The sequence below is a fragment of the Pelodiscus sinensis genome, chromosome 32, assembly GCF_049634645.1.
Source record: "Pelodiscus sinensis isolate JC-2024 chromosome 32, ASM4963464v1, whole genome shotgun sequence".
Classification (NCBI taxonomy): Eukaryota; Metazoa; Chordata; order Testudines; family Trionychidae; genus Pelodiscus; species Pelodiscus sinensis.
In genome coordinates this window covers 12,007,004-12,034,969 of record NC_134742.1, presented here as the reverse complement: position 1 = coordinate 12,034,969, position 27,966 = coordinate 12,007,004, and the positions used below count along the sequence as shown (strand labels likewise).

The 27,966-nt window shown below is 50.8% G+C and overlaps 1 protein-coding gene across 8 annotated transcripts; it reads left to right on the top strand.

Moving 5' to 3' along the window:
• Nucleotides 1–46: 46 nt before the first annotated feature.
• LOC102462535 (C-type lectin domain family 2 member D-like) lies at nt 47–27,966 on the top strand. 8 transcript variants are annotated; one of them, XM_075913497.1, is made up of 9 exons: nt 48–279; nt 6,689–6,816; nt 8,933–9,072; nt 11,508–12,057; nt 21,298–21,372; nt 23,052–23,144; nt 24,710–24,894; nt 25,774–25,883; nt 26,494–27,247. In XM_075913497.1, exons 5-9 carry the CDS (start codon nt 21,336–21,338, stop codon nt 26,657–26,659), a joined length of 591 nt encoding a protein of 196 aa, XP_075769612.1. In that variant the 5' UTR covers nt 48–279; nt 6,689–6,816; nt 8,933–9,072; nt 11,508–12,057; nt 21,298–21,335; the 3' UTR covers nt 26,660–27,247. The 8 variants fall into 8 exon arrangements, with proteins under 8 accessions (XP_075769614.1, XP_075769612.1, XP_075769617.1 ...); XM_075913502.1 differs by having other exon boundaries at nt 51–279; nt 21,298–21,363; XM_075913501.1 differs by lacking the exon at nt 26,494–27,247 and adding an exon at nt 27,626–27,966 and having other exon boundaries at nt 57–279.

The window sequence follows — 27,966 nt, the reverse complement described above, 5'->3', positions numbered from 1 at the left end:
GTGTGAGTGACTCAGCCATTGGGTCTTACAGGACACATGTATTGGACTGGACTGACTCATAGACTCATAGACTCCAGGGTCAGAAGGGACCATTATGATCATCTAGTCTGACCCCCTGCACAGTGCAGGCCACAGAATCTCACCCACCCCTCCTAGAATAATCCTCTCACCTAGATCTCAGATATTGAAGCCTTCAAATACTTTGAAGACCCCAAGATGCAGAGACTGGGGCGGTTCTCTGTGCTTTCACCTCCCAAGTGTTTAAAAATCATGGATCAGGTAATGAAATTGGCTTTAAAATGTTGTGAGGTTGTATTTGTTAGTTTTAGAGGGTACTTTTATTTGATTTGGGGTTTCTGAGCATTTGTAGCCTAGTCTGGTCATGTTTTCAGGCTGTCGTAGGGACCTATAAAGGCAAGGACTTTGCTTTATAATATGAATCCTTAGATTCTTACTTAATCAGTCGAATCCGGTGTTTTAAGGAAAGCACCAGATCTTGGCAGGCTTGTGACAGAATCATGATAACACCATAATATTGTCAAATGATTTGATCTCAGAGAGCTGTGTTAGTCTGCATCTGCAAAAACAACGAGGAGTCCTTAAAGATGAACCAATTTAATGTAATTTAACAACTAAGGGTATGTCTACACAGCAGCGTTATTTTGGAATAACCAACATTATTCCGAAGTAACAAAGAGCGTATCTACACAGCAAGCCAGTATTTCGAAATAATGTCGAGCTGGAGGACTGCTTACTCCAACTCCCCTAACCCTAATTTCACAAGGAGGAAGGAAATAAGGGGGAAGTGTGCTCTTCTTTCAACTTCCTGCTCTGTAGACAGAGCCAAAAGACGAATTAAGCTATTTTGAATTCAGCTGCACCATTGATGTAACTGAAGTTGTGTCGTTTAATCTGAGTTTTGCCCTGGTGCGTAGATGTGCCCTAAATGACTTAAATTCACTCTTACAGCTGCAACTTTATCTTGCTGATGGAGCTTACAGGAGATCTTTCCTCTCCTGGGAAAAATTCCCATGAAACAGGGAGGGGGAAATCATTTTTGTCAAAAATGTCAAGGTGGAATGAAAAACAGAAAAACTGTTTTGTTTTCAGGCTGGCACCTGAAAACTGACTTTGATCTGAACATTTTTTAAGCGGCTGTAAACCAAAAAAAAAAAAAAAAAAAACCAGAACACAATAAAATTCAGCGGAGAGCTGTCTCTAATGAATAGTCAAAACTTTTCAGGGAAACCAGAAACTTTCCATTAAAAAAACCCAAACCCACCTCATCTACCAGAACATCCAAATTTCCATTGCAAGAAATTCTGGTGGCAAAAAGTCAACCTGAGTTAGTGCAGAAGTCATAGAATCATAGAGCTGGAAGAGACCTCAAGAGGTCATCAAATCCAGCCCCCTGCCCAAGGCAGGACCAATCCCAATTACATCAAGCCAGAAATGGGGCCCAAAAACACAAGGCCTGGGCAACCATCCTAGGACAGGACAGCTCGGTGCATGAGCCAAAGAGAAAGGAACTGGGCATGTGTATGTTGGAAAAGGGGAGATAAAGGAGGCCTGTGACCGTCGTCGTCTGCAGATACATGTCAGGCTGCCCGAACACCGATGGTGAAACGTTGCCACCGGGGGCAGGACAGGAGGTGACGGGTTCCCACAACAGCAGAGGGAAACAAGGACAGGTCCTTTTTTAATTCCCCCTTCCCGTCTTTGTTATAAATTCTGGGCTCCTGTTTATTTCCCCTCCAGCCCACCTGAGGAAGTGGGTTGTGCCCACGGAAGCTCGCGCCCCGATATGTAGAAATGTGTTAGTCTCTAAGGGGCTGCAGGACCACGTGGTGTTTATAAAGTTACAGATGAACCCGGCTCCCCCTCTGATGAGGTACCAGGAAACACCCCCTCGCAGTGAGAACCTGGTACAGAGGCGGAGGGAGGTGGGGGAAGCTCCTTCGCTGGAGGCTTTCTAAAGGGGAGCTGGGCTGGTTTAGGCATCACAGATCCTGCATCTTGGCGGGGGGGGGTGAATTGCTTTGGGCCTTGCAGTGCCGTCTAACCCCTCTGAACTGTGAATGGGATTGTCAGCTCCGAGCTGCAGGGCAGGGATGGAGCCAGTAGGGGTCGCTGCGTCTCTTAGTTCAGGGGCTTGCACAGTGAGGCTGTGGGAACAGAGGGAGGGATGCTGTGAGCCGTGGGGCTGGCAGTGGGGTGTGTGGGGCAGCTGCAGCCAGGCAGGCAGGGCGGAGAGAAAAGGGGCAGAAAGTCCCTAGGGAGCATTGGAGTGGCTGGTGCAGCACATGACATAAAGACACCATCCCTGCCCGTGGGAAGTTGCTAGATAGTTTCACAAAAAATACCAAACATGGCAGGACCAAAGTTGTTGAGGAAATAAAAAAGGGGGAAGCAAAGTTGTTGAGCAAAAACAAAACACAAAAAAAGGGATCACGCACACAAAAAAGAGTCATGGCACCTTTAAATCCCTTCGCTCCCCCTACCCCCACCAGAAGCGGCAGGGGAAGTATGTCCCAAGCAGGCTTCTGTCTGAGAAAAACAGAAAATATTTTCTGGGTTTTGTATACTGGATAGAAGCCGCAAATTCCGGACTGTCCGGGCCAATACCAGACACCTGGCAACGCTGGAAGCTGCCCTCACCCCACAGCACAGCCGGTGGTGCCAGCGAGGGTCCATGGGGCATTTTAACTCACCCGGCAGTCGGGGTCAGGAGATATGTCGGGGGAGAGTGTGAGATGCTGGGGGCAGGAGCAGCAGGTGGCAAGTTTTGGTGGAGCCCAATCCCGAGCCAGGAATATTCCTGGTGCCAGGACATCATGGGCCCATGTAACTTCTCTCAGAGGAGCAGGCTGGTGTGAATGGGTCTTAGCAGTAGTAGCACCTAAAGGCCCCAGCTGAGATCAGGGCCCCGTTGTGCCGGGCGCTGCACAGACACAATGAGTGATATACTGTCCCTGCTCCTGTCTTCTCCCCCTACCTTTAGTAATCCATCATTCCTCACTACAAGAACAGCTGCGGGGTGGGGGCAGCCGATGGTCAGGGCAGTGTGTGTGTGTGTGTGTGTGTGTCACACCCAAGTCTTCAACTGCTGAGACACAAGGTCTCGTCGCAGTGGGCAGCCTAGAAGGCTGAGAGATGCCCCAACGGATCTGTCCTCTGGAAGCGACACGATCCAAATGTCCCAGCTCTTCCTATCTCTGTCCCTTATGACCGGCTGAAGTTCTTTTAAATTGTGCTTGGTTCTGTTACAGCAACTGAAGGAGTCCGGTTAAAGCTTAAACAGTTACAGGTTTATTAAAAAGACTTATAAATCATATGGTTACAATGGCTATTGCTCTCTTTCTTAACTGCTAGCAAATACAGATCTTAAAAATGGTTACAAAGAAAATAAAGAGAGAAAATAGAAATAATGGTGCCAAGTGACAGCTTAATCTTTAAAGAGCTCTAAGTCTATGGCTATGTCTAGACTGCAGGCTTCTTTTGAAAGAGGCTCTTTCGAAAGCATCTTTCGAAAGAGCCTCTTTCGAAAGATCGCGTCTAGACAGCAGGCGGATCTTTCGATAGAGGAAATCCGCTTTTTCGAAAGAGAGCACCCAGCGAGTCTGGATGCTCTCTTTCGAAGACGGCCTCTTTACATTGAAGAACGCCTTCCTTCGAAAGAGGAACTTTCGAAGGAAGGCGTTCTTCCTCGTGAAACGAGGTTTACCGCTTTCGAAAGAAAAGCCGCGTTCTTTCGAAATAATTTCGAAAGAACGCGGCTTGAGTCTGGACGCAGGGGAAGTTTTTTCGGGAAAAGGCTACTTTTCCCGAAAAAACCCCTGAGTCTGGACACGGCCTATGTGTACACTTAAGACAAAGGACACATCCAGGTACAATTTTTACCCCCTTCTGTGCCTCTCGACTCCAGCGGGTCAGGCCAGGGCCGGTCCCTCAATTCCTAGGAAAGACGAATACGAGGTAGACGTCCCTGTGGAACCTCGGGATGTCAAACACCTAACCCGACCAGCAGATAGATGGTAGATTGACATTCAGAGTGAGTGTGCTGCTGGACCCATCTTTATACCCATAGGGGCCTGTATCCTCTTTCTTATCTAAGATGCCAAATTGTACCGGTCTGTCTTTGTGGCGCCAGTTCTTACGAGCAAGTTTCAACTTAATTTACACTTGCAAGAGAGATAACTAAATTGTGAGTACTGGACAATTTTTCTTTTTTTACTGAGCGGGAGATTCATCTCCCCGCGGACGGCTGTGTGTTCGTATCAATATGGGTTTCAGCCAAGGGCACTCCTCGGCAGCCGCTTGGTCAGCAATTGGCGTATCTCTGTTTACAGCCATTCAGGGTCACTGAGCCTGCATATCCGGGCCTTCTGTTCAAGGCTTTTTTTGCTCTGTGTGCCCTGCATGCTCCAGGCAAGCAAAGATGGATGTTACAGGGGGGTTCCTGTCTCGCTACGGGGGGGGGGGGGGTTAACTCTTCATAACATTATTTAGACCTCTTCTAATTCCCAGGCTTTGAAGAGCAGCAATGTAACTCACGACATTCCTGTTTCAGGTATCATCTCACTCAGATTAGTTTGTATCTCAGAGTATGTCTACACTGCTACCCTAGTTCGAACTAGGGTGGCTAATGTAGGCATTCGAACTTGCAAATGAAGTCCGGGATTTAAATATCCCGGGCTTTATTTGCATCTTCCCATCCGGGCGCCATTTTTAAATGCCCCGTAGTTCGAACTACCTGCCCGCGGCTACACGCGGCACAGACTAGGTAGTTTGAATTAAAGCTCCTAATTCGAACTACCGTTACACCTCCTGGAAGGAGGTTTAATTCGAACTACCTAGTCCGTGCCGCGTGTAGCCGCGAGCAGGTAGTTCGAACGACGGGGCATTTAAAAATGGCAGCGCCCGGGAACATGCAAATAAACAGGCCTCGACAAATAATGCAATCTACTCACCCGTGGCGAGTAGATTGCAACCGGGAAGAGCCACGTTCAGGCGATCTCTGCATGTGCAGAACTATCTGCGCATGTGCAGATCGCCGGACAGCATGGCTGACGAGCGGGGCTCGCCGCGGTTCGGCGAGCCCTGAAAATAAATCCCGGGATATTTAAATCCCAGGCTTCATTTGCAAGTTCGATTGCCTAATACCCTCAGAGTGATTGTTTCTGGCTGGCTGTAGAATCAGGCAGATGTCATGACATCGGTTATCTATGCATACAGCGGCGGCCTGTCCATAGGCACAAACTAAGCGGTCGCCTCGGGTGCCAAGTTAAACGGCCGTTGAGGGGTTTGGAGGCAGGGACACCGACCACACATTTCGCCTAGGGCTCCAGTTTCCAGCAGCTCTTTTAGGGCTGCTCCTGTGTGCATATATATATGTTTGGAGATTTGTGAGTCTGTCTGTGAGTCTGTGTTCAAGAACTCCTCCTAAACGGCAGGAAATGGGACCACCGAATTTGGTGGCAGCGGCGGGTCACCCATTATGACCCAGGGGGGCTTTTTTTTTAGGATTTCTGGTTCTGTGGCAGGGAGAGGGTTAATTTCTACATGGAAAAATAACCTCGCTGCCAGAACCCGGCCTCCCTGCCGGGCTAACTGGACAGAGCAAGATAATCCACAGCCGCATGCACGATCAAAAAACTGAAAAAGCAACAAAGACGGACAAAACTTGTCGCTGGGATCATGAACTTCTGGGGGCACAACCCGCTGCTTCCTGTCAGAGAAAAGAAACTGCCCCCCCCCCCAGTAAAAAAGTTTGTCCAGGCCGCTCTTGCTATCGTGGGCTGCAGTGCTCCTTGAGAGAAACCGGCCGCATCCTTCCTGCATACCATTGCCTTTAGAAAAAGGAAAGGTGTGAAAAGGGGAAAATAGCCTCAGACTCTCCCACCCGTCACCTTGGCGTGAGAACTGTGGGGCTTACCTGGTCGCATGAAACCTGCACAGTTTCGGCCCAACCCCTGGGACACAGACCCCCCCCACTTGGTGACCATTGGGCCATATATGGTAATATGCAAGCGCGGGAAAGCGATGTGCAGATTTGGGGATAAATACCCATCGCACAATTCGCTCTGGGAGGTCTTCGCAATACACGTACCACCGTGCGTGTGCCTTCTCGTATACTTCCAAAGCGCTGCCGGCCTGATCCACCGACCAGCCACCTCCCCCGACTCTCGGGCGTAACCAAGGCCTTCGCAACCGAACCGATATCTGTGAAATGTTCCGTGTGCTGTGTAAGTTGGTATGTAGGATTTGATTTTTTCCTGTTGTATAAGCTTAGTGTTGTAGTTGTTTTGGGCAGTACATAAGAGTTTGTAGTTATCACTGTTATTTAATTACTGTAGCTGGATATTTTAAGATTAGAGACTATTCCCTTCGCCATTCCCATCCCTATATCTCTGACACGTTTTACTAGAAGCCATAGAATAAATATAATAAATACTGTACATTCATTATTAACACGGTCTATTAAAAATCTTAGAATAAATACTATAAATTCACCAGTGTCATAAATAAATATTTTTTATTTGATAAAACTGTCCACCTGGCTCTGTCCTTCCCCCCTTGGGTATTTATCATCGGACCTGTGATTCTCGCGACACTTCCGATGAGACAGCTGTGATCCATTCCCCCTTCCATCTGCTCCCTTTTCCCCGTCACCTACTTTTCCCCACAGCAATCAGTGTGAGGAGGAGGAACCGAAAAGGGAGGAGGGACTAAAATGTGGCAGCACCATCGGTCGCTGGAGACACTGCAGAGAGAAAGTCCTGGGCATTCCTGCCTGTAGCTCGTGGCAGAAGCCGGGTAAGCGGCGGGTTTTATCCAGGGGGAGTTAGGGACGGGAGGGATCCGGTGGATTTCTTATAGGCGTGTGGGGGTTGGAGGCAGAAGAGGGAAACCCCTTATCAGGCCCCCCTGCAGGCATGGGGAGCACATCTAGGAAGGGGGTTGAGCACTGGACAGTGGGGGAGCAGATGCAAGGGAGGAGAAGTGTGTTTGGGGGGGTGATTTGGCCCAGCCAAGCTGGGGGCATCTCGTGGCTCGGTGGTGTTTGCCTGTAACACGTTGACAGCTGCTCCATGGGAGGTTTTGGGGAGCAGAAAGCTGGGGACGGGAAGCACCTTCCCGCATGATCGCAGCCTCCCCTGGCTCAGCTCATGAGGGACGGCTCAGAGAGACAAAATGGGGGGAGGAGTGTCAGTGGCATAGGCAGACGGGGACGCTTGGAGGGGCCCCGATTTCAGGTGGGTGATGACAGGAGGCTGAGCCAGGAGCAACTAAGGCCACCTCTCCCCGCACCCATCTCCTGGGGGAGGTGACTGATGCTCTGGGGCCCTGGGAAAATAAGGGGTGAAGAAAAGTGCCCCCATCTGCACTGCCCCCCACTTGGCACTCTGGCTGGGTAGTGGGGTCGGGGTAGGTGGCTTACCCAGCTCCAACAGAGGGGGGGTCAGGGGCTTGCAATCCCTCACACCCCAGTCCCACTTCTGGCAAAAGCACTGGATGGGGGTGGGCCCGGATGCTATGGGGGGACCCACTCAGACTCACCCATGACTATGCCACTGTGTGGGGGGGGGGCGGACATAGCACCCTTTGTGTTGTGGGTGGGCAACATTGTGGGGTGCTCATATGTGGGGAGGGGACTGTGCAGAGGCCCTGGCATGGGGGGGGGGGGGCAGGAAATCAAGGTGTGATTCTTGAAGGAGAAGGTGGGAAATGGGGGGCGGGAGATTGGGAGATCCTTTTATTGGGGAGGGAGGAATTTGGGGGATGCACAGAGCCCCGGCAGGGGAGGAGACTGGGGGACCCTTTTGAGGGGGGAAGGCGGCGCCCACAGAGCTTCTCCCTTGGGGGGCAGAATGGGGGGAGCTTGTATCGGGGCGGGTGGAATTTGGGGGCACACAGAGTCCCTGGTATAGCAGAGGGAGTTGCTTGGAATCCCTTCAATAAAGAAGGACGGAGGGTTTTTTGGGGGGGGGGGGCGTTGGATGCAGGCAGCTGGGGGGGGTATGTGACAGAGCAAAGAATGGGTCTATTTTGTTTGGGGGCAGCCAGAGGACACCAGCTGTTCTAAGAGGGAATCAATTTAATTTGCCTGGAGCCTGCTTGTCTCCAGCCCGCCACTTGACTGTATCTCTGCTCCCTCCTCTAGATGCCACAGCAAAGGGAGTGGGGGTATCCCATGCTCAGGCCGGGACAGCTGTGGGTGGACAGCAGCCACTGCACAGAGGGGCAATTGTAGCTTTGCTCCATGTCTCTTCCTGTGTGGCTTCAAGCAGGGAGAGCTGCTATAATTAGCCTCCCTCCCCCGACCCTATAATTAGCCTCCCCATCCCCCTCACTCCACTGGGATGGGCTGGGAAAGGACAGGGAGAGTCCCAGAAAGGGGGGGAAGAACCCCCCCCCCTCAGAGTGTGGGTGGTCTGGGAATAGGGGAAGAGGGAATGACACCCCTGGAGCTGGGTGCGGCAGGAATGCAGAAGGAAAGATCTGGTGGAGAAAACAGACAGCAGAAGTCTGGTTTGGAGCAGGCAGGATGGATCCGGGTTAAGGGACCGGGTGGGATGCAGGCTGGGTGGGGGAGCAGGGCTGGGAAGAGGCGTTTGATGTCTGTTTGCACAGTGAGGGCCCAAGACAGGGCTGCAAAGGGGCTGGAGGGGAGAGGTGAAGCCCTTCCCAATTCCTTGTTCTGGGAATACTGCCAAAATCCCCAGCACCCGGCCACGGGACTTTCCAGGGCCGGAGGGGAACAAAGCGCCCCCTTTCCCATGTCCCCTGCACACACGATCTGAGCAGTTTGTGTCCAGGCACCAGGCTGGAGGCTGAAAATGAAGAGGCTGCCCTAGAGGAGGCTGCAAAAATGCAGTGAACCTAGAAAGCAGGTCAAGTTCTGTTGATTCACACGCTGGTCTGTTTTTAGGCCTGGTGAGAGAAACTGGGAAACATTAAACCGACAGGCCGAGAAGCCAGGAGACACATGACCGGACCCCTCCTTGTGACTCCAAACATCCAGCGGAACATTTTCTTTGGCTGTTTTCAAGCTCGGCTCCTGGCTTCACGGTGAGTGGCCGCCGTTCGGAACCATGGAAAAACGCAGGTTTACCTGTCGGCGTGTGGCTCTCTCGTTGCAATTTAAGGCTTTCTCCTCCTGCAGTGCCTTAGAACATAAGAACGGCCGTATTGGGTCAGACCAAAGGTCCATCTAGCCCAGTATCCTGTCTGCCGACAGTGGCCAGCACCAGGTGCCCCAGAGAGGGTGGACCGAAGACAATGATCAAGCGATTTGTCTCCTGCCATCCCTCTCCAGCCTCTGACAGACAGAGGCCAAGGACACCATTTTATCCCCTGGCTAATAGCCTTTTATGGACCTAACCTCCAGGAAATTATCTATCTTCTCTTTAAACTCTATTATAGTTCTAGCCTTCACAGCCTCCTCTGGCAAGGAGTTCCACAGGTTGACTACACGCTGTGTGAAGAAGAACTTTCTTTTATTAGTTTTAAACCTGCTACCCATTAATTTCATTTGGTGTCCTCTAGTTCTTCTATTATGGGAACTAATAAATAACTTTTCTTTATCGGCCCTCTCTACACCACTCATGATTTTATAGACCTCTATCATATCCCCCCTCAGTCTCCTCTTTTCTAAGCTGAAAAGTCCCAGTCGCTTTACCCTCTCCTCATATGGGACCCGTTCCAAACCCCTAATCATTTTAGTTGCCTTCTCCAGCTAGTCCCGGCCTCCTGACGCAAAGCGCTCTTATTTCTAGGGCACATCAAAGACACATCCAAGGTCCAAATGCACATTGCGCTGACCAAAAGCCACACCGCTCTCCTTGTGGGTTTTGGTAGATCCAAGCCCTCAAAGCAAACACCCAGCCACTGTAGCAGGAGCGGGAGTTCACGTCCACTTTTGTGTTCCGGCCTTTAAGTGAATTCCAACCGATGTTCCCTCTCAGCTTTTCCATCCACGTGTGGATTTGCTCCACCCAAGTGTGGAATAAAATTTTTACGTGCACCGAGGCATAGGTGAATGGACACCACCAGTGGAAAGGAAAAAACCCAGCTGCGGGCACGCTGCTAATCAGCCAGGCGGCACTGAAATCTCTCCCGAGTGGCCACACAAGGACACAGCTTACAGCAGTGATGGGCAGCCGTTTTTTGGGTTGGGGGCTGCTGACCCACAGAAAAATCAGCCGGGAGCTGCACACACATGAGAAGCAAAGAAACCAAAACAAGCCCGCACTGATGTGGCACCCGAGTGAGAAGGAGAAAGATCCCAGGGGACCAGGCCAGTAGATTTGATGTGTTCCAGCCCCAAGGGCGGGGGGGTTGGAGCACCATAATGGGCTCCCCAATACTGGGGGGAAGCCCCGAGACACAGGGGCCAGATCCCAGCAAGCCTGAGGCTGCATCCAGCCCCCAGGACCCTGGCTTACAGAGAACACTGGTTCTAACCATCCTTTTGTACCTAAACAATGTCTTTCTTCTCCCGGTCTGTAGCTTCACTGGAAGCAGCGTCTAACGAATCCCTGGCATTGTTCAGTCATCTGAGGATTCCTTTCCGCCCCCTGCCCTCCGCCCCCACTCACTCTCTCTCTTTCTCTCTCACACACACGCACACACTCTCTCTCTCTCACACACACGCACACACTCTCTCACACACTCTCTCTCTCTCACACACACTCACACACACACTCTAACACACACACACACACACTCACTCTCTCTCACATACTCTCTCTTTCACACACACACACACACACTCACTCTCACACACACACTCTCACACACAGATACTCACTCTCTCTCACACACACGGATACTCTCTTACACACACACACGCTCACTCTCACACACACGCTCACTCTCTTTCACATACACAGACACACTCTCTCACACACACACAGATACTCTCTCACACACACACACGCTCACTCTCTCTCACACACACACACTCACACACACTCTTTAACACACACACACACACACTCACTCTCTCACACACATATACTCTCTCACGCATACACACGCTCTTTCTCTCTCTCTCACACACACTCACTCTCACTCTCTCTCTCTCTCTCTCTCTCTCACACACACTCACTCTCACTCTCTCTCTCTCTCTCTCTCTCTCTCTCACACACACACACACACACACACACACACACACACACACACACACACATGCATGTTTAGTTCCTGGAGTTCTGACACTTCAGCTGCTGCCCAGCTGATTAGCAGAATGTCCGGCGCAAGGTGTGTTTCTACTGGGGGTGCACATTCGCCCAGGCCGTGGCGTAGCAACAACGTTTATTCCCCACGTGGATGGGAAAAAATAAGCGAGAACTCATGGTGACTCATGATGTGGGAGCTGGTGGGTTTTGTAAGAATGTGGGAATGTGAGCAAAGGGTCGCGCTCGCCCGGTGGTGGCTGGCTCAGCAGCTGATCCCAGGGCACGACGAATTTTTCCTCCAATTGCACAGTTCTTGTGTTGCAGGAGGCCGGCGGTGGCTGGATCGCGGCGGAAGGGATTACGATGTGTCTCCTGCCCACCGACAGCGTGCTCGGAGCTGCCCGGGCTCACTAAATGCCTTGGCTCCTCTCCTTGAATTGTCTCCCGTGGAATTGAACGGCGGACGGAGGAGATAGAAAAACCAGTGACAAGTGGCATCCCGGCTTGGGAACACACACGGTGGCGCTAAACGGAGCGGCGCGTCTAGGAGGGATCGTTTGCAGTTGCTCCCGAATGGCCTGTTCCCCCTGGGGCTCTCTGGGGGGTGGGGGGCAGCCACGGTGAAGGTGCGTGGAATCTCCTACTGCAGGCTTGGGCAGTTCAGACGGGCACGCTCTGAGCCCCACTTCCGGATGGGAAGGAAACTTTCCCTCGCCCAGCAGCCTTGTCACTGGCCTGTCTGTTAGGTGAAGGCCAGAGAGATGAACTGATTAGCCCAAGGTCGTGCCAGGAGCCTGCGGCGGCGTGGCCTGGAACTGAACCGAGACCCGGACAGCAGAGCACCGCAGTCAGCGTCCTTCGCTCGGCCTGAGAGGTAAGATCTGGCATTGGGGCCGGAGGGGAGAGAGGGAAAGACGGGACTCGAGGGCACCTGTGGGGTGGGCGATTCGGGGCTGGGGCAGACCCGGACGGGGGCTTCCCTCCAGCCAGGCCCTTTCACCTGCAGGGGGAGTCTGTCACTTTTTCCGTTTGGTTTCGTGCATACAGATCGGGGTGGGGCAGCTTCATCACAGTCTCCTCTCCCCGGCACAACCAAACCCTGATGTGGATAAGAAGCTGGGCATGGAATTTGGTGGTCCTAGCTCATGGGCGGTGGATATAAGCAGCACAGGTGGAGGGGGAAGGCATGGCCCCGCCCACGCTCCGCCCCCCACACCACCTGCTGCTTGGCTCCTGTGGAGGGCAGGGCTTCGGGCAGAAGGGGCGGGGCATTGGGCAGAAAAGGCGGGGCTTCGGGCAGAAGGGGCGGGGCTTTGGGCAGAAAGGGTGGGGCTTCCGGCAGAAGGGGCGTGGCTTCAGGCAGAAGGGGCGGGGCTTCAGGCAGAAGGGGCGGGGCTCCCCCATCCCTATGTTCGCCCACCGCCCATGTCCTAGCTTTTAACTTTTTGGAATAATTCTTGACCAGACACACACATAGCCAGTCTCTGGCTCCCAGTCTGACAAACGGCATAGTAGATGCATAGTCGATAGCCCTACGGGTACGTCTACACTACAGTGTAAGTCCCGGGTGATTAGAGCTCGAGGGAGCAGATCCTGGATTTGTTAGTCTAGGGCTCGAGCGTCTACACACGTGTGACCCCTGCTTAGCTAGTGTTCGACCCTGGGTCTCACCCCAGAGCATCCGTGTCCGCAACGTGCTATGCAGGCCGGACTCCAGCCACCCGTATCCCAGACTTCCTAGCACCCTGCAAGATGTGGCCGTTCTAGCCCTGTGTCCGTGGTGTAGGGGGGAAAACTTGGCTGTCCCGAGGACAAAGAAGTTGGCCTTTGGGGTACTTTTGGAGAACTCCCAGAGCACAAGTGTGGGTGGACTGTGACCGCATTTCGGCCCGACCTCGCAAATCCTTCCCCCAGGTTATTCCCTAGCCCTTTTTTTTTTTTTTTTTTTTGGCTTGACAAATTTTTGTCCCGTATTTTTTTTTAAACCATTTGGAAACCCTATGGCTACGTCTACACTGGCATGATTTTCCGGAAATGCTTTTAACGGAAAAGTTTCCCATTAAAAGCATTTTCGGAAAAGCACGTCTAGATTGGCAGGACGCTTGTCCGGAAAAGCACTTTTTGTGGAAAAGCGTCCGTGGCCAATCTAGACGCGGTTTTCCGCAAAAAAGACCCGATCATCATTTCTGCGATCGGGGCTTTTTTGCGGAAAACACTACTGTGCTGTCTACACTGGCCCTTTTCTGGAACAGTTTTCCAGAAAAAGACTTTTGCCCGAACGGGAGCAGCATAGTTTTTCCAGAAAAACTCTGATGATTTTACAGGAGATCGTCAGTGCTTTTCCGGAAATTCAAACGGCCAGTGTAGACAGCTGGCAAGTTTTTCCGAAAAAGCGGCTGATTTTCCGGAATAACTTGCCAGTGTCGACACAGCCTATGGGCAAGCTGGGAAGTTGTCTGGGTTGCCAATTAGTTAGGACCGGCCCTAACAGTCAGGATTAAATCCTGGATCCCAGCTAGAATCAGACTCAGGCCTGGCAAGTGTAATTTCAGATGAATGTCTAACTCAGCCTGGCAGATGCTGCTGCTGATTTTCATAAGTTTGACTGATAATGTGGATGTGTATTCAGGCAGAAGGGGCGGGACTTCGGGCAGAAGGGGCGGGGCTTCAGGCAGAAGGGGCGGGGCTTCAGGCAGAAGGGGCGGGGCTTCTGCCTAAGTGTTTTAAATCAGTTTCACTCCTACAGAAAGCGACTGTCTAGGAGGAAACCCTGCAAAAAAGGATGTTGTTTTGCTCAACAACTTTGGTTTCTCCCTCCCCCCCCCCCAGAATTTTTTCCCTGTTGTTTTTTTTGAGGGAGCGGGGGGGGGGGGGGGAACGCAGCTGGGGACGGGAGGGTGGAGTCTGTTTTGTCTCACTCATTCAAAAGCTGAAAGGTCAGGGGAGTGGATTAGCCCTCTAGAAGTCCCTTTCCAGTCCTACGGTTCTAATTGTGGAAGAGCTAATGAATACAAAGCTAATGAACCCCAGCTTGCCTGGATCCGGCCCCCGAGGGTCAGGGCTCCCTCTGGCATTGGGGAGCCTGTGCTGGTGCACCAGCCCCCCCCCCCCCCCCGCGCTCCCTCCCTGTGGGGTTGGAAAACACAAAATCTACTACCCTGCTCCCCTCCCCCCCCAGGCTCTGGTGGGGTGAGGGGAATGAGGGAAGGATCTGTCTCCTTCTCTATGAATTTGGGGTTTTGATTTTTGCTTCTCACGTGTGTGCAGCCCCCAGCTGATTTTTCTGTGGATCCAAAGAAGGATCCACAGCCCTGCTTTAAGCTGCAGGCTACAGACAGGACTCAGCGTGTGGGTTCCCAAACTGGGGGGCATGAAGAAATTCCAGGGGGGCGTAAGGTGACCTAGCCTCCCTCCCATCAAGTTTTGCTGCCCTGTTCAGTTCCTTTTTTTTTTCTTTTTGCTCAGCAAGTTTTGCTGCTATTTGGGGAGCGGGCGTGAGGGTTTTTCAAAAATCAGAAAGGAGAGCATGATGCCAAAAAGTTTTGGAACTACTGCTCTAGTGAAGACAGAACCCTCTTGGCTCGCTAGCTCCCAGTTTAACCAAAAGCCACCTGTGGGTAGCCAGAGTCCCCACACAGGGTCTCAAACGTCTGTGTCAGAAGTACCCAGATATTCTCCCAGTTAGGCTACGTCTAGACTGGCATGATTTTCCGCAAACGCTTTTAATGGAAAAGTTTTTCCATTAAAAGCATTTGCGGAAAAGAGCGTCTAGATTGCAACAGACACTTTTTCGCAAAAGCAGTTTTTGCAGAAAAGTGTCCGTGCCAATCTAGACGCGGTTTTGCGCAAGAAAGCCCCGATCGCCATTTTCGCCATCGGGGCTTTTTTGCGCAAAACAGTTTTTAGCTGTCTACACTGGCCCTCTTTCACAAAAACATTTCTGGAAAAGGGCTTTTGCCCGAACAGGAATGTCAAAGCATTTGCACAAAAACCACTGATTTCAGACAGTAGAACGTCAGTGCTTTTGTGCAAAATCAAGTGGCCAGTGTAGACAGCTGGCAAGTTTTTCCGCAAAAGCAGATGCTTTTGTGGAAAAACTTGCCAGTCTAGACGCAGCCTTAGTCTACATCTAGACTGGCATGATTTTCTGCAAATGCTTTTAAAGTTTTCCGTTAAAAGCATTTGCGGAACAGAGCATCTAGTTTGGCACGGATGCTTTTCCGCCAAATCACTTTTTGCGGAGAAGTGTCCGTGCCAATCTAGACGTGCTTTTCCGCAAAAAAGCCCCGATCACCATTTTCGCGATCGGGGCTTTTTTGCACAAAACAAATCTGAGCTGTCTACACTGGCCCTTTTGCGCAAAAGCTTTGCGCAAAAGGACTTTTGCCCGAGCGAGAGCAGCATAGTATTTCCGCAAGAAGCACTGATTTCAGACAGTAGGAATGCAGTGTTCTTGCGGAAATTCAAGTGGCCAGTGTAGACAGCTGGCAAGTTTTTCCGCAAAAGCAGCTGCTTTTGCGGAAAAACTTGCCAGTCTAGACACAGCCTTAGAGTTTACAAAAGAATTTCTTCTATTTTCTGGCAAAGCCCATGGAAGCTCATGAGCTTATGTGTATTTTGGTTAGTTTTAAGGCCTGCCAGGACCACCCGTTGTTTTTAAAGTTACAGACTAACGCAGCTGCCCCTCTGAGACTTTTCAGTTTGTTGGCATCCTATCACTCTCAGGCATAGAGAGAAAAGATAACGAAAGCGTATCAATTTGGATGTACCAAGTTAGCCCCGAATCCAGTGAGACAGGAAGTTTCCCAAAGGCTGAAACTGCTAAATACTCACTAACTATAGCAGAGAACTTTGATGACAAATTCCCGCAGTGTAGACATAGCCTTATGTGACTGGTTCCATAGCCCGGTGCCTGGGGCGTTTTCACGTGCTCTGTGACCCAATGAATATCTGAGTATTTTATACAACACCGGCTGGAGAGATTGACAGGTACCCACCCTAGAATACCCCACAGCCTGACACTCTGCCAGGAGTGTGCTCTAACCATGGGAATAAACACTGGTGCTACCCCCACTGTGTTTTGTGAATCTAGTCTTTGACGAGGAGGAGGAGTCCTGGTGCAACCCTCACCAAGGGTCACTGCTGCTGACCTGAATGTGTTTAATAGGTAGCAGGTTTAAAACAAACACAGGGAAGTTTTCTTCACGCCACACACCGTTAACCTGTGGAACTCCTTGCCACAGGAGGTTGTGAAGGCCAGGACCTTAACAGAGTTCAAAAAAGAGCTAGATAAATTCATGGGGGAGTAGGTCCATCAATGGCTATTAGTCAGGATGGGCAAGGAGGATATCTCTAGCCTCTGTTTGTCAGAAGCTGGGAATGGGTGACAGGGGGATGGATCACGTGATGGTTCCATTCCGTTCCCTCCCTCTGGGGCACCTGACCTTGGCCACTGTCGGCAGACAGGACACTGAGCTAGATGGACCTCTGGTCTGACCCACTATGGCCGTTCTTATGTACGTTCTTCTTGACCCTCGCCTGCTCCCCAGCCCAATCTCTGGAACTTCGGTGGCTGCACCGACATTCAAGCCCTTCTCTGTCCCCAGCAGCCACGGGGCCCCACCGGGCCTGCGGTGCGGGAACAGAAACTGATCAGCATGGCAATATGAGCGTTGCAAAGAGAAACCTATCCCATGACCCCTTTCCCACCCACTCCTGTTCTGCTTTCTCTGCCAGGGGGAAGTAAGCCAGAAAAGGGAAATGACTGTGTTAAAGTATGACCACCCAGGGGATGTGTGGGGGGGTGGGGGCGGGGGGATTGCAATAACCGATTTAGATCAGATTCAACCATCTGCCAGTTGCTCGTTTATCTTCTGCGGCTGCTTCTCCCCCATTCCCTTGTCTTCCCTGGCAACCAACGTGCCTTCTAATCTTTTGCGCAGTTTTTTTCCATCCCGGTGTAGAATAAATATTGTTCTGTGCACCAAGTCCTGTGAGAATGTGCACCACCCATAGAATCACGCAACCTAGCTGTGGGCGTGCTGCTAATCAGCTGGGCAGCATTGGAATTTCTCCTGAGTGCCCACCCCCGCCACACACAGCAACTACAGGCCGGGGTCTGCCGTGGCATGCAAATGTGGTTGCAGGAAATCAGGTCAGCAAAACGCTTGAAAAAAATCACAACCAGGCGCATGCGAGGCTGTCCTGTTTCTGGTGCTTTTTAAACAAATTCCTTGGCCCGTTTCTTAGCGAGGAGCCTGGTTTTCTTCAGCAGCTACAAGGGGGCTGAGTGAGGTTTTCAGGCAGTGCAATGTTACAGCCTGGCTGGCTGCCTGATTGGGGCACAGCCAGTTTCTGAAATCGGACACCAGCCACTGCATTGAGCCTGGCGTGCCTGTGAGAAAGGAGAGCTCTGTCTCAGAGCCCTGAGACATCTGTGGGCCTCAGGCCCAGAGCCTCTGGTTGACCGGCCCCGCTGGCTTTGTGTCTACTCGGCCGATACTCTACCCCCAAGCTCCGCCCCTGCCCCACCTCTTCCTGCTCTAATTCTGCCCCGTCCCACTCCATCCTTTTCCCCAAGCCCCGCCCCTTCCCAGCCCAGCTCCGCCCCCTCCCCAAGTGACACACCGGGGGGGATTATGGTGGTGGGGGGGGAAAGGACCTGTCACTGGTAGCAGGGGTCGGGCGCTCCCTGTACTCCCCAGGGCCAGGTGGCTCTGCTTCCAGCTGCCACGCTGACGTGTAGGGACCCAGCTGGGAGCTGTCGGAGCGGAGCAGGGCTGCGCGTTTTCGCAGAGCTCGCCACAAGCGCCTCCCCGTGATTCTTTGCTCCCTGCCTCACGCCCTTGGCTTGGTCACAGGGTTTTACAGCAGCAGGGTGGACAATGGGCCCCGTTCATGGTCCCGTCCGGCCCCTTTGTACCAGCACAGCACAGACACAAGCCAGGCACCAAATTCTGGGGGTGACATTGGCCCTTGAGAGCCGCAGGGTCAGGAACGGGGGCCCGTTGATGTCCTACGGCCTTGAGGCAGAGCAGAAAAGACTGATCAGTCCCAAAGATGCGAGGAGCCGTTGTGATTGGCTAAGCCTGAGCCCCCGAAGCGCACTAGTCAAAGAGCAGCTCTCAATGATTTCCCGTGTGAACAAGAGCAGACGGTTTCGGAAAACACCCACTCCAGAATGAAAAATCTACTGGAGTGGGGATTTTATTCATATTTAAATAATGAAAAAGCGTTAGTCCCAGATACCCTATCATGTTATTAGTGATATACAGACTCAAGGCCCTTTGGGTTTGGGGTTTTATTTTGTTTAACGTTTCCTAGGACTCTATCTATGTTTATTTCAATCAATCAATCAATACAATCAAAAAAGCTAAAGATCAGTGCAAAAGAAATCAACTTCACAGTTTTCTGAATAAATATTGGAGGACAGAAAAAAAGCACCTAGTAGAGGAAAATAGAGCTCCTGAAAGTAAAATCAGTTTAATGCTGTGGTTTGGATTATGAACTGCACCATGTAGGCACTCACATATGTGGGGTGGTGTCTCTTCTACTTTCATAGAAAGTTTCATGTTTACACTTAGACAACTTATTACTAATGTGAACTCACCTACCTAATGTTATGTACTAGATTTTTTAAAACATAATGGCTACGTCTACACTGGCACCCTTTTCCGGAAATGCTTACAATGGAAAACTTTTCCATTATAAGCATTTTCGGAAAAAGCGCATCTACATTGGCAAGATGCTTTTCCAGAAAAGCACTTTTTGTGGAAAAGCATCCGTGGCTAATCTAGACGCGCTTTTCCGCAAAAAAGCCCCGATCGCCATTTTCGCGATTGGGGCTTTTTTGCGGAAAAGAAATATGTGCTGTCTACACTGGCCCTTTTCCGGAACAGTTTTCTGGAAAAGGACTTTTGCCCGAACGGGAACAGCATAGTTTTTCCGGAAAAACACTGACGATTTTACCGTAGATCGTCAGTGCTTTTCCGGAAATTCAAGGGGCCAGTGTAGACAGCTGGCAAGTTGTTCCGGAAAAGCGGCTGATTTTCCGGAATAAGTGGCCAGTGTAGACACAGCCAATCAGTATTTTTATCTGCTGGTGAGTAGTATTCCCTGTAAGCTGAATGTTTGGGCAGCCATCCAGGAGAAATTCAAATGCCGCCCAGCTGCTTGGCAGAACACCCACATCTGGTGCACATTCACTTATGTCTTGCGTGCACAAAACAAAATTTATTCTATACTTGGATGGAAAAAAATAGAGAGAACATTGCTGGAGAGGTCCAAAGTTTGGGTGAAAATTGGTTTCAAAAAAAGCATTTGTAACACCCAAGAATTTTTTTGGTAAAAACTCAAAACATCATGAGCACTCTGTACCATAAGCATTACAATAAGCATTCAGCCAAGAGACTCAGCCAGCCAGACACCTCACAAAACTCCTTCCCAAATTCTTATTCCAGTAGCAATTGATGGCTGCCTGACAAAAGAAGAAATTTATTTGAGCTGCTTTTCCGTTGAGGAAGAAGGTGGTAGTTAGTTGCCCTTCAAACCTATTGCGTTATCAAACCTCCCTCTTTCCTTAACAATATCTGTGGTTTGTGCTTGCCTCGCTGGAGATTAGCAGCCGGTAAGATGTGTATCTCCCCCTGCACACTCGCCACTACAGTCACTCAATAACTCCCACCTGCTGCTTCCTGAGCATTTTCCCACAATCCCCAAAGCAGGGAGCCTCCAACCGCCTGTTCGGGTGAGCAGGGGCAGGTGCAGTGGGGTTATTCTCAGACCCCCTTTTGTTTTTGAGGGAGACCATAAGGAGATTCTGCTTCAGAATCTCACCTTCACCATCTCCGCAGCAGGGCCGGATTCACAAGCAGACTGAGAGATGTGAAGGCCAGAAGGGCCCATCATAATTAACCAGTCTGAATTCCTGCCCCCTGCAGGCCCCAAAGCAGTGTTTCTTAAACTTTTTAAAACGGAGGAACACCAAACAATAATTTTTTTTTATGGGGAACACCAATGATTTTTTTTGTTGTTGAAAAAAAAAAAGGAGGCTTGCCCCTTTAAGAGCGGCCATTCCCAAAGGAAAAGTTGTTGACCCAAAAAAAAAAAAAAATGTTGAGCAAAACAAACAAACAAAAAAGAGACAGGGAAATGAAGTTAAGCAAAAAAAAAAAAAAAAAAAAAAAAAAAACCCGAAAGAAAGAAAAAAAACAATTTGCTTTTTTATCAGGAGAGCAGGCATTTTAAGGGCAGCCATTTTGAACTTTATTCTCTGCGGCACACCTCCAACTGCCTCGCAACACACCAGTGTGCCAGGGAACTTTAAGAAACACTGCCCCAGAGCATCACCCAGCCCCCTCCTCTGCACCACACCAGCCATAGAACCTGACTCCCTCCCTCCCACTTTGGCTCACACCAGCAAGGGACCCGTGCCTCAAGCTGCAGGGAAACAGGAGCTCTCCCCCTCCTGCCCCACAGAGTCTCTGCCCATCTGACCCGCGGGAAATTCCTTCCTCACCCCAAATACGGTGATCACTCGGGCTATGTCTAGACTGCAGGCTGCTTTCAAAAGAGGCTCTTTCGAAAGCATCTTTCGAAAGAGCCTCTTTCGAAAGATCGCGTCTAGACTGCAGGCGGATCTTTCGAAAGCGCAATCCGCTTTTTCGAAAGAGAGCACCCAGCGAGTCTGGATGCTCTCTTTCGAAGAAGCCCTATTTACATGGAAGAACGCCTTCTTTCGAAAGAGGAACTTTCGAAAGAAGGCGTTCTTCCTCGTGAAACGAGGTTTACCGCCATCAAAAGAAAAGCCGCGTTCTTTCGAAATAATTTCGAAAGAACGCGGCTTGAGTCTGGACGCAGGGGAAGTTTTTTCGGGAAAAGGCTACTTTTCCCGAAAAAACCCCTGAGTCTGGACACGGCCTCAGAGCCTGAAGCTATGTCTATACTACAGAATTTTGTCGGAAAAACAGCTGTTTTTCCGACAAAACGTGAGGAATGTCCACACTGCAATTGCAACCGGGCATTGCCCACTGCACTGGGCACATGGTGCGTTCTGACGGAGAAGCGCATGATTAAAATCACCCATTTTGAGTGACGTTCTCTTTCTTCCTGGTAGGCGGAGACACAGCGGTCTCGGTGCAGTGTGTTCAACCAATGGCACAACAGGATTCCGAAGCCACAAGTGAGAACAGTAAATAATAATTACTTGGGTCTTCATGAAAAAAAAGAGCCTGCAATGTGATTGGCAGAGGGACAAACAAATCCAGATGGGTTGCTTCTTTTTTTCACGAGGGATGAAAACAGAGTAGAAGGAGTTTTTGTTGTGCTTTGGTTCATTCTTGTATTTTTTTTTATATTAGTCATTTGGGCCTTTTGTACCCTGAATGACTCTATGGCCAGCTGGAGATCTGGTGTAGAGAGAGGCTGAGAATCTGAAATTCTATGTGTGCCCTATCTCGGAAAGACTACTATAGGACAAAAGGGAGTCAGAGAAGAGCGATGAGAAGGACCAAGGGTCTGGGAAAACTTTCCTGTCAAGAGAGCTCGCAAGGGATTCTTACCTTGGAGAGGAGATGGGTACACGGGACAGGAAAATGGATGGGACAGAGATGGTAGATCCGTATCTCTGAGCACACGCACCTAGGGGACAGTCAAGGAAATGGAAAGATGGGGAATTCCAAATGGACCAGAGGAAACACATTGTCATGCACTGGGGAATTAAACTGTGGAACTCACTGCTAGGGGACATCAACCAGTGATGTTAAGGCCGAGAGCTTAGGGAAACGCACAGAGGGATTGAACATTGGTGTGGAGTATGGGATGAGCTGGAGTTGTTATGATGCTAACAACAGTGTTGGCCGAGATATTATCTTCTTACCCTTAGAGAAGCACATTCAACACAGCTTGTCAAATGGCTTACCATGCTCTCTAATGGGCTCGGAGCCCCTCAAGCAGGCCAAGCGTGGGCTGTGTGGAGGCGGGGATAGCAAGGGTTGGGGACTGCCAGTCGCCTTGGGATCCGGGGGGGAAGCAGTGATGGAGACATTCAAAAGAAGGGAGCAGGTGGGAGGCCTGGGCATAGGACACAGCCCTGAGGCCTGCGTGGAGGGGAAGGAGAGTGGCTTGATTGTATGACCTGACCACGAATGTCGGTTTCTTTTGTTGTCTGGTAGGTGGAGGGGTGGGGACTTTAATGCTGCCTGGTCAGGCAGCAGCAGATGAAAGAAGTGATGCTGGTAAATAATTGTATTCCATGTAGCACCTAGATACAGAAGCTGGGCCCCCCTTGTGCCCCAGAGGGAATGAACAGAACAGGAAATCCTCACGTGATCCCTCCCCTGTCACCCATTTCCAGCATCTGACAAACAGAGGCAAGGGACGTCATTCCTACCCATCCTGGCTAACGGCCATTGATGGGCCTAATCTCCATGAATGTATCTAGCTCTTTTTTGAACCCTGTTAAAGTCCCAGTCTTCACAAGATCCTCTGGCAAGGAGTTCCACAGGTTGATTTTGCACTGCATGAAGAAATACTTCCTTTTGTTTCTTTGAAAACTGCTGCCTCTTCATTGTATCAGCTGACCCCTGGGTTTTGTTTTGCGAGATGGGCAAATCACACTTTTCTAGTCACTTGATTTTATAGTCCTGTTTTCCCCCTCCCGCTTAGTTATCGCTTTTCTAAGCTGAACAACCCTCATCTTTTTAATCTTTTCTCGTCTAACCGCCGTTCCAGGCCCTTAATCATCAAAGAGCTAGATTTATCCTCTGTAACAAGACGCACTTAACACATCACGGCAACTTTCCTGTCCCAGCTGTGTTTGCTCTCAAACCATTTGCTACTCGCCTTAGATGGCTACATTTTATTCTGCAGATTTCAGCCTGAAGTGCCTTAAAGAGAAGCGGATCCCGATTCTCGTTATCGTCATCATCACCGCTTTGATCATCACCATCATTGCGCTGGCAGGTGAGTGAAGGGTCCAGTCCCTGATGCGTCGCTGAGGGCTCGTCCTAGTCCCACGATCACCCCCATCGCCTTTCTCACGGCCTCCTCTCGCCCTGTCTGTGCCTGGCCTGACTCCTCTGTCGAATCACGTTCCCCTTTTCAGGAACGCTCTCCAGAGCCTTTTCCTGGTCACAGAGTGAGACAGGGGCTTAGATTCCCAGCAGCCACAGCCTACCCCGTGCCGGCGGGAAGGGCGATGGTTCAGTGCCCCTGATAGGGCAGGGCTTGGGGTGGAAGGGGTGGGTCTGAGGACTAGCCCCTCCCCACTAGAGTTTTCTGGGGCCAGAGGCTTTGAATGATAAACCCAGCAAAGAGCTCGCGGCTCCGGCCCCGGCCGGCGAAGGGCCGGGACTGGGAGCCATTTAAATAAGAGCCTGAGCCACCTCCTAGAAATTCGGTAACGGGGCAGCAGGATATAACTAGAAAGCAGCCAGATGTTAGGCGGGTCCGGGCTGCATCTTGCCCAGCCCTGGTGAATGGGATGGATTGGGGTTGTGGCCAAGGCAGGCTGCAGTACAGTTGTTCTGTGCTGCCCTGGGTAAGTTAGAACATGGGTTCCCAAACTGGGGGGCATGAAGAAATTCCAGGGGGGGGGGGTCGTGAGGTAACCCAACCTTCCCCCCCCCCCCCCCATCAAGTTTTGCTGGCGCAGTCAGTTCCTTTTTTTTTTTTTTTTGCTCAACGTTTTTTGCTGCTATTTTGGGGGAGGGCGATGAGGATTTTTGAAAAATCAAAAAGGGGGGCATGATGCTGAGAAGTTTGGGAACCACTGAGTGAGAGGAACCCCCAGTTCTGCTGTGAGTTACACCAGGGATGAGTTACACGGAATGCCCTTGGAATACAGGAAAGTGCGACCAGCATCCCTTCAATATATGCCGACATCCACACCTGCCCAGTCTGCTAAGTGCCCGCATCTCTGCCCCCTAGTTAACGTGTCTGTATTGGAGGAATCACGCGGCTCCTAAGAATTTCCTGAAGCCGTTTCAGGCTTTTTGGTTTGCAAAAACATTGGACTTCTCTCCCTGACTCGGGAAGGAAAAAATTCCTTTTGCAGAGTGCTGGGAAAACCGTTTCCAGAATCCCTCCTGTGAGGCCCTTTGCCCTCCGTTTTAGTGGTTGCTTCGCAATTGTTCCCACTCACCTTTTCCACCCATGCGCAGAATGATTTTTGTTATGTGCACCGAGGTGCATATTTAAAATGTATTCCGCACATGGATGGCAAAAATCCACATATGGATGGAAAAGAGGAGAGGGAACGTTAGATGCGGTGGATTCTCTGTTCCTGGCCATTTTTAAATCACGATCGGATGTTGCAGAAGCTCTGCTCCAGGGATTATTTGGGGGCACATGTAAGACCGTGTTACGCCGGAGGTCAGGTTCCCCATTCTGCTCTTGGCATCTATGAAAAACAACACAGGCTGTAGAGACGGGGGGTCTTTGTGCCCTCCTGAGCAGGGATTCCCACGCAGACAGAGCCCCCAGGGGTGCGTCCCTCTCTCACCACTGTGCTATTTGCTTATTTTCAGCCAAGAAAACTCCCCCCTGCCCATCTTGCTCGCTCCATGTCACTGCCGCGTGCCCGGACGGCTGGGTTGGATTCCAAGGGAAATGCTCCTACTTCTCGGAGATGGAACGGAACTGGACCACCAGCCGGAACCACTGCGCTTCCCTCAATGCCTCCCTGGCCACTGTCGATTCCCTGGCGGAGCTTGTAAGCAAGACACGGGGCACCTCCATAATCACAGATAAGGATGTGCCAGAGCCTGGCGCCCCCTGCAGGATTAAGACAGCCCCTGCCTCTAAACCCTAAAATCTCCCAGCAAATGCTGAGGCTTGCAACTTAAGTGTGGTTGCATAGACATGCAAAAAGATATGCAAATATATGCAAATAGCTTCTAGCACACTGACAGGCATGAATACAAAGATTAAGGCAAGGCTACACCACACACAGGCAAACCAGCGCAGCAGCATAGAACTAATGAGGCTCCCCCAGCCCTGATCCTAGCAATTAGCGAAAGCGCGAGAGGCTTCTTAATCCTTGTTATACAGATGGGGGAAACTGAGGCAAAGCAACTGGTCCATCAAATACAGGCAGAATGTGGCCACTGTGGGACTTTTGCCCGAACAGGAGCAGCATAGTATTTCTGCAAGAAGCACTGATTTCTTACATGAGATCGTCAGTGTTCTTGCGGAAATTCAAGCGGCCAGTGTAGACAGCTGGCAAGTTTTTCCGCAAAAGCAACTATTTTTGCCGAAAAACTTGCCAGTCTAGACACAGCCATGTTGAAAAGGTTTCTCGCTGCTTCAGCATAACATTTGCACACTTTTCTTGCTGGCAAAAGTTTGGGGTTTTTTTTTTTTTAGGCAGGTTTCCACGCTTCTTTCCCACACTTTTTACCTTTGACATCATAAAATGATGGGGGGGGAAGCAGAAATGGACAGAGCCCCTTTGTAGCTGGGCTGGAAGGTCTTTGGGTGAGATTCCTGCTTTCCCTGTGTGTACAGCACCTAGCGCCCGAGAGCTGTGAACTCCGTAAGGACTGCTGTGATACCAGTAAGGATATATTGTGTGCTTTTTCCCACCCCGCAGGCTTTCATGCTGCGCTATAGAGGCCTCCCTTTTCACTGGATCGGCCTCCAGAGAGAACAAGACCAGGGCCAGCCGTGGAAATGGACCAACGGTACCATATTCAACAACCTGTACGTCCGTCTTCCTTGTTCACTCCCTTATTATTAGGCCACAACAAAGCCCTCGGCTTTGGGTGGGGAACAGTGCCTGAAAGTATCAGAGGTGTAGCCGTGTTAGTCTGAATCTGCAAAAGCGACGAGGAGTCCTGTGGCACCTTATAGACTAACTGAAGTGTAGGAGCATAAGCTTTCGTGGGCAAAGACCCACTTTGTCAGATGCATGTCATGCATCTGACAAAGTGGGTCTTTGCCCACAAAAGCTTATGCTCCTACACTTCAGTTAGTCTATAAGGTGCCACAGGACTCCTCGTCGCTAGTGCCTGAAAGTGAAATTGCAGAATCTTAAAAGCCGGAGCCTTTGCTACCTGAACTCTGGGGCTAATTCTCGGGAGGTGATACCTGCAGGAGAGTTGAGAAACTCTTTGCCAGTGAACTCACCAGAGGACAGCGAGCCCCTCTGGGTTAATGTCGCTGACACATGTGGGACTGGTTGGAAAAATTCCAACTCAAGAGTTTGCCCTGGTCATGCCGAAAGCAAAATTGGCTGCAGGAAAATGTCACTTGGGATGAGGTTTTCCATTGCAGAAATTGACTCCCAATGTTCATTTTTCTCTTTATCCAGACGGAAACATTTTCATTTGCGCATGGAGCCTCTGCAGCACATCATGGGAACTGTCTTCGCGGGGCCTTTCGGCTCCATTGGTCCCTGGTCTTTAACCAACAACATCTCCCATGATGCACTGCAGTGGCTGGCATATCAGTGTTCTTACGTGCTGCTTCAGCAGTAGGGAGATGCTGCAGCGCATCCTGGGAGATGTAGTCCAGCTGGGAGCCAGGGCCTGTTGGAGACAACAGGGCTGGAGGAAGGAAGAACTACAATTCCCATGATGCATCAGCTCCACAGTCACTCTTTAAAATGCTTCATTTGTGGTACCCCTTAATCCTAAATATTTTGGAGAGAATTTCTGTCCAGTGGGAAATTTTAAATATTTTTGACTCTTCGTCCCCATTCTGGAGGAAAACCCGTCAAAACACAGAGATTCCCCTCAATATGGACATTCTGTTGGGCACATGGGTTCAACCCTAAATCATTCCCAAGTGCACAGTAAGGGGGAAGAGCTTCTGAGGCTACAGGACAGTGTCAGCACAAGGGATTAACTGGCCAGAAATGAATCCGGGGCTGGAAAATGAGCAGTAGTTTTCTGCCCTTCGGAGGAGGGAGGTTCTGAGGCAGCCGCCCCGTAGGAGGAACAACCGAACTAGTGAGAATACACAGCCTGACCGGGCTACAAACAGGATGATGCACTGTGGGGGCCTACAATATCTCCTCTAATTTTTCCATCCACGTGTGGAATAAATTTTGTTACATGCACCAATGCCTGTGCAGATGTGCACCACCAGTAGAAACACAAACCCAGCTCTGCTAATCAGCGGGGCGGCATTTGAGTCTTTCTTGGTTGGCTTCCCCAGTGCGCTGCCTTCAGGGAACACTGGTGGCCTACCATAGCAGGGGGGTGGACTCGGTGACCCACAGCCTGCCTTGCTGTCCTCTGTCCCCTCACACACTGGAAAGACCTGCGAGAAACTTGGCAGCCTCTGCATCCTGGTCTCTCCGAGCCTGATTTTGGTGCGCTCAGCACCCGCGGTGACATTGACAGCCGGACGTGACCAGTGCCGGGTTTCACAGCTGGCTGGCAGCAAAGTCTGGCTGAGAACCCAGCTCCCCAATAACCCCTCGCTGCATCTTGTTGCAGGTTTGAGGTCAGAGGGGAAGGGCAGTGCGCCTACCTGAATGAGCGTGGGATTAGCAGCTCCAGGTGCCACTCGGAGAGACATTTCATCTGCAGCCGGCCAGACGAGTGCTCTCAAAGGAAGCCAAGCGCCGCAAGATGGGGGACAGTATCGAAAATCACTTAAAGGGCCAATACAGCCTCTTCGAGGAATGGCCAGTTTTCACATGGGTCATCTCTCTGGAGGACCATCCTACCTTGCTGACCACAGATCCCAGCTGAAAATCCGTCTTTACGAGACTAACAGCGCCAGCCTACTGCATAGGGGCACCGTGGGTGTGGAATTACATGGCTATGACCCTTAA

Bases quoted from the DNA above. Each gene is read 5' to 3' on its own strand.
- LOC102462535 (XM_075913496.1), top strand. From the start codon at position 22,375: ATGCTGCCTGGTCAGGCAGCAGCAGATGAAAGAAGTGATGCTG. The intron at 22,418-23,051 runs GTAAATAATTGT...TTTATTCTGCAG, and splicing joins AGATGAAAGAAGTGATGCTG to ATTTCAGCCTGAAGTGCCTT. The intron at 24,895-25,773 runs GTAAGCAAGACA...CCCACCCCGCAG, and splicing joins TCGATTCCCTGGCGGAGCTT to GCTTTCATGCTGCGCTATAG.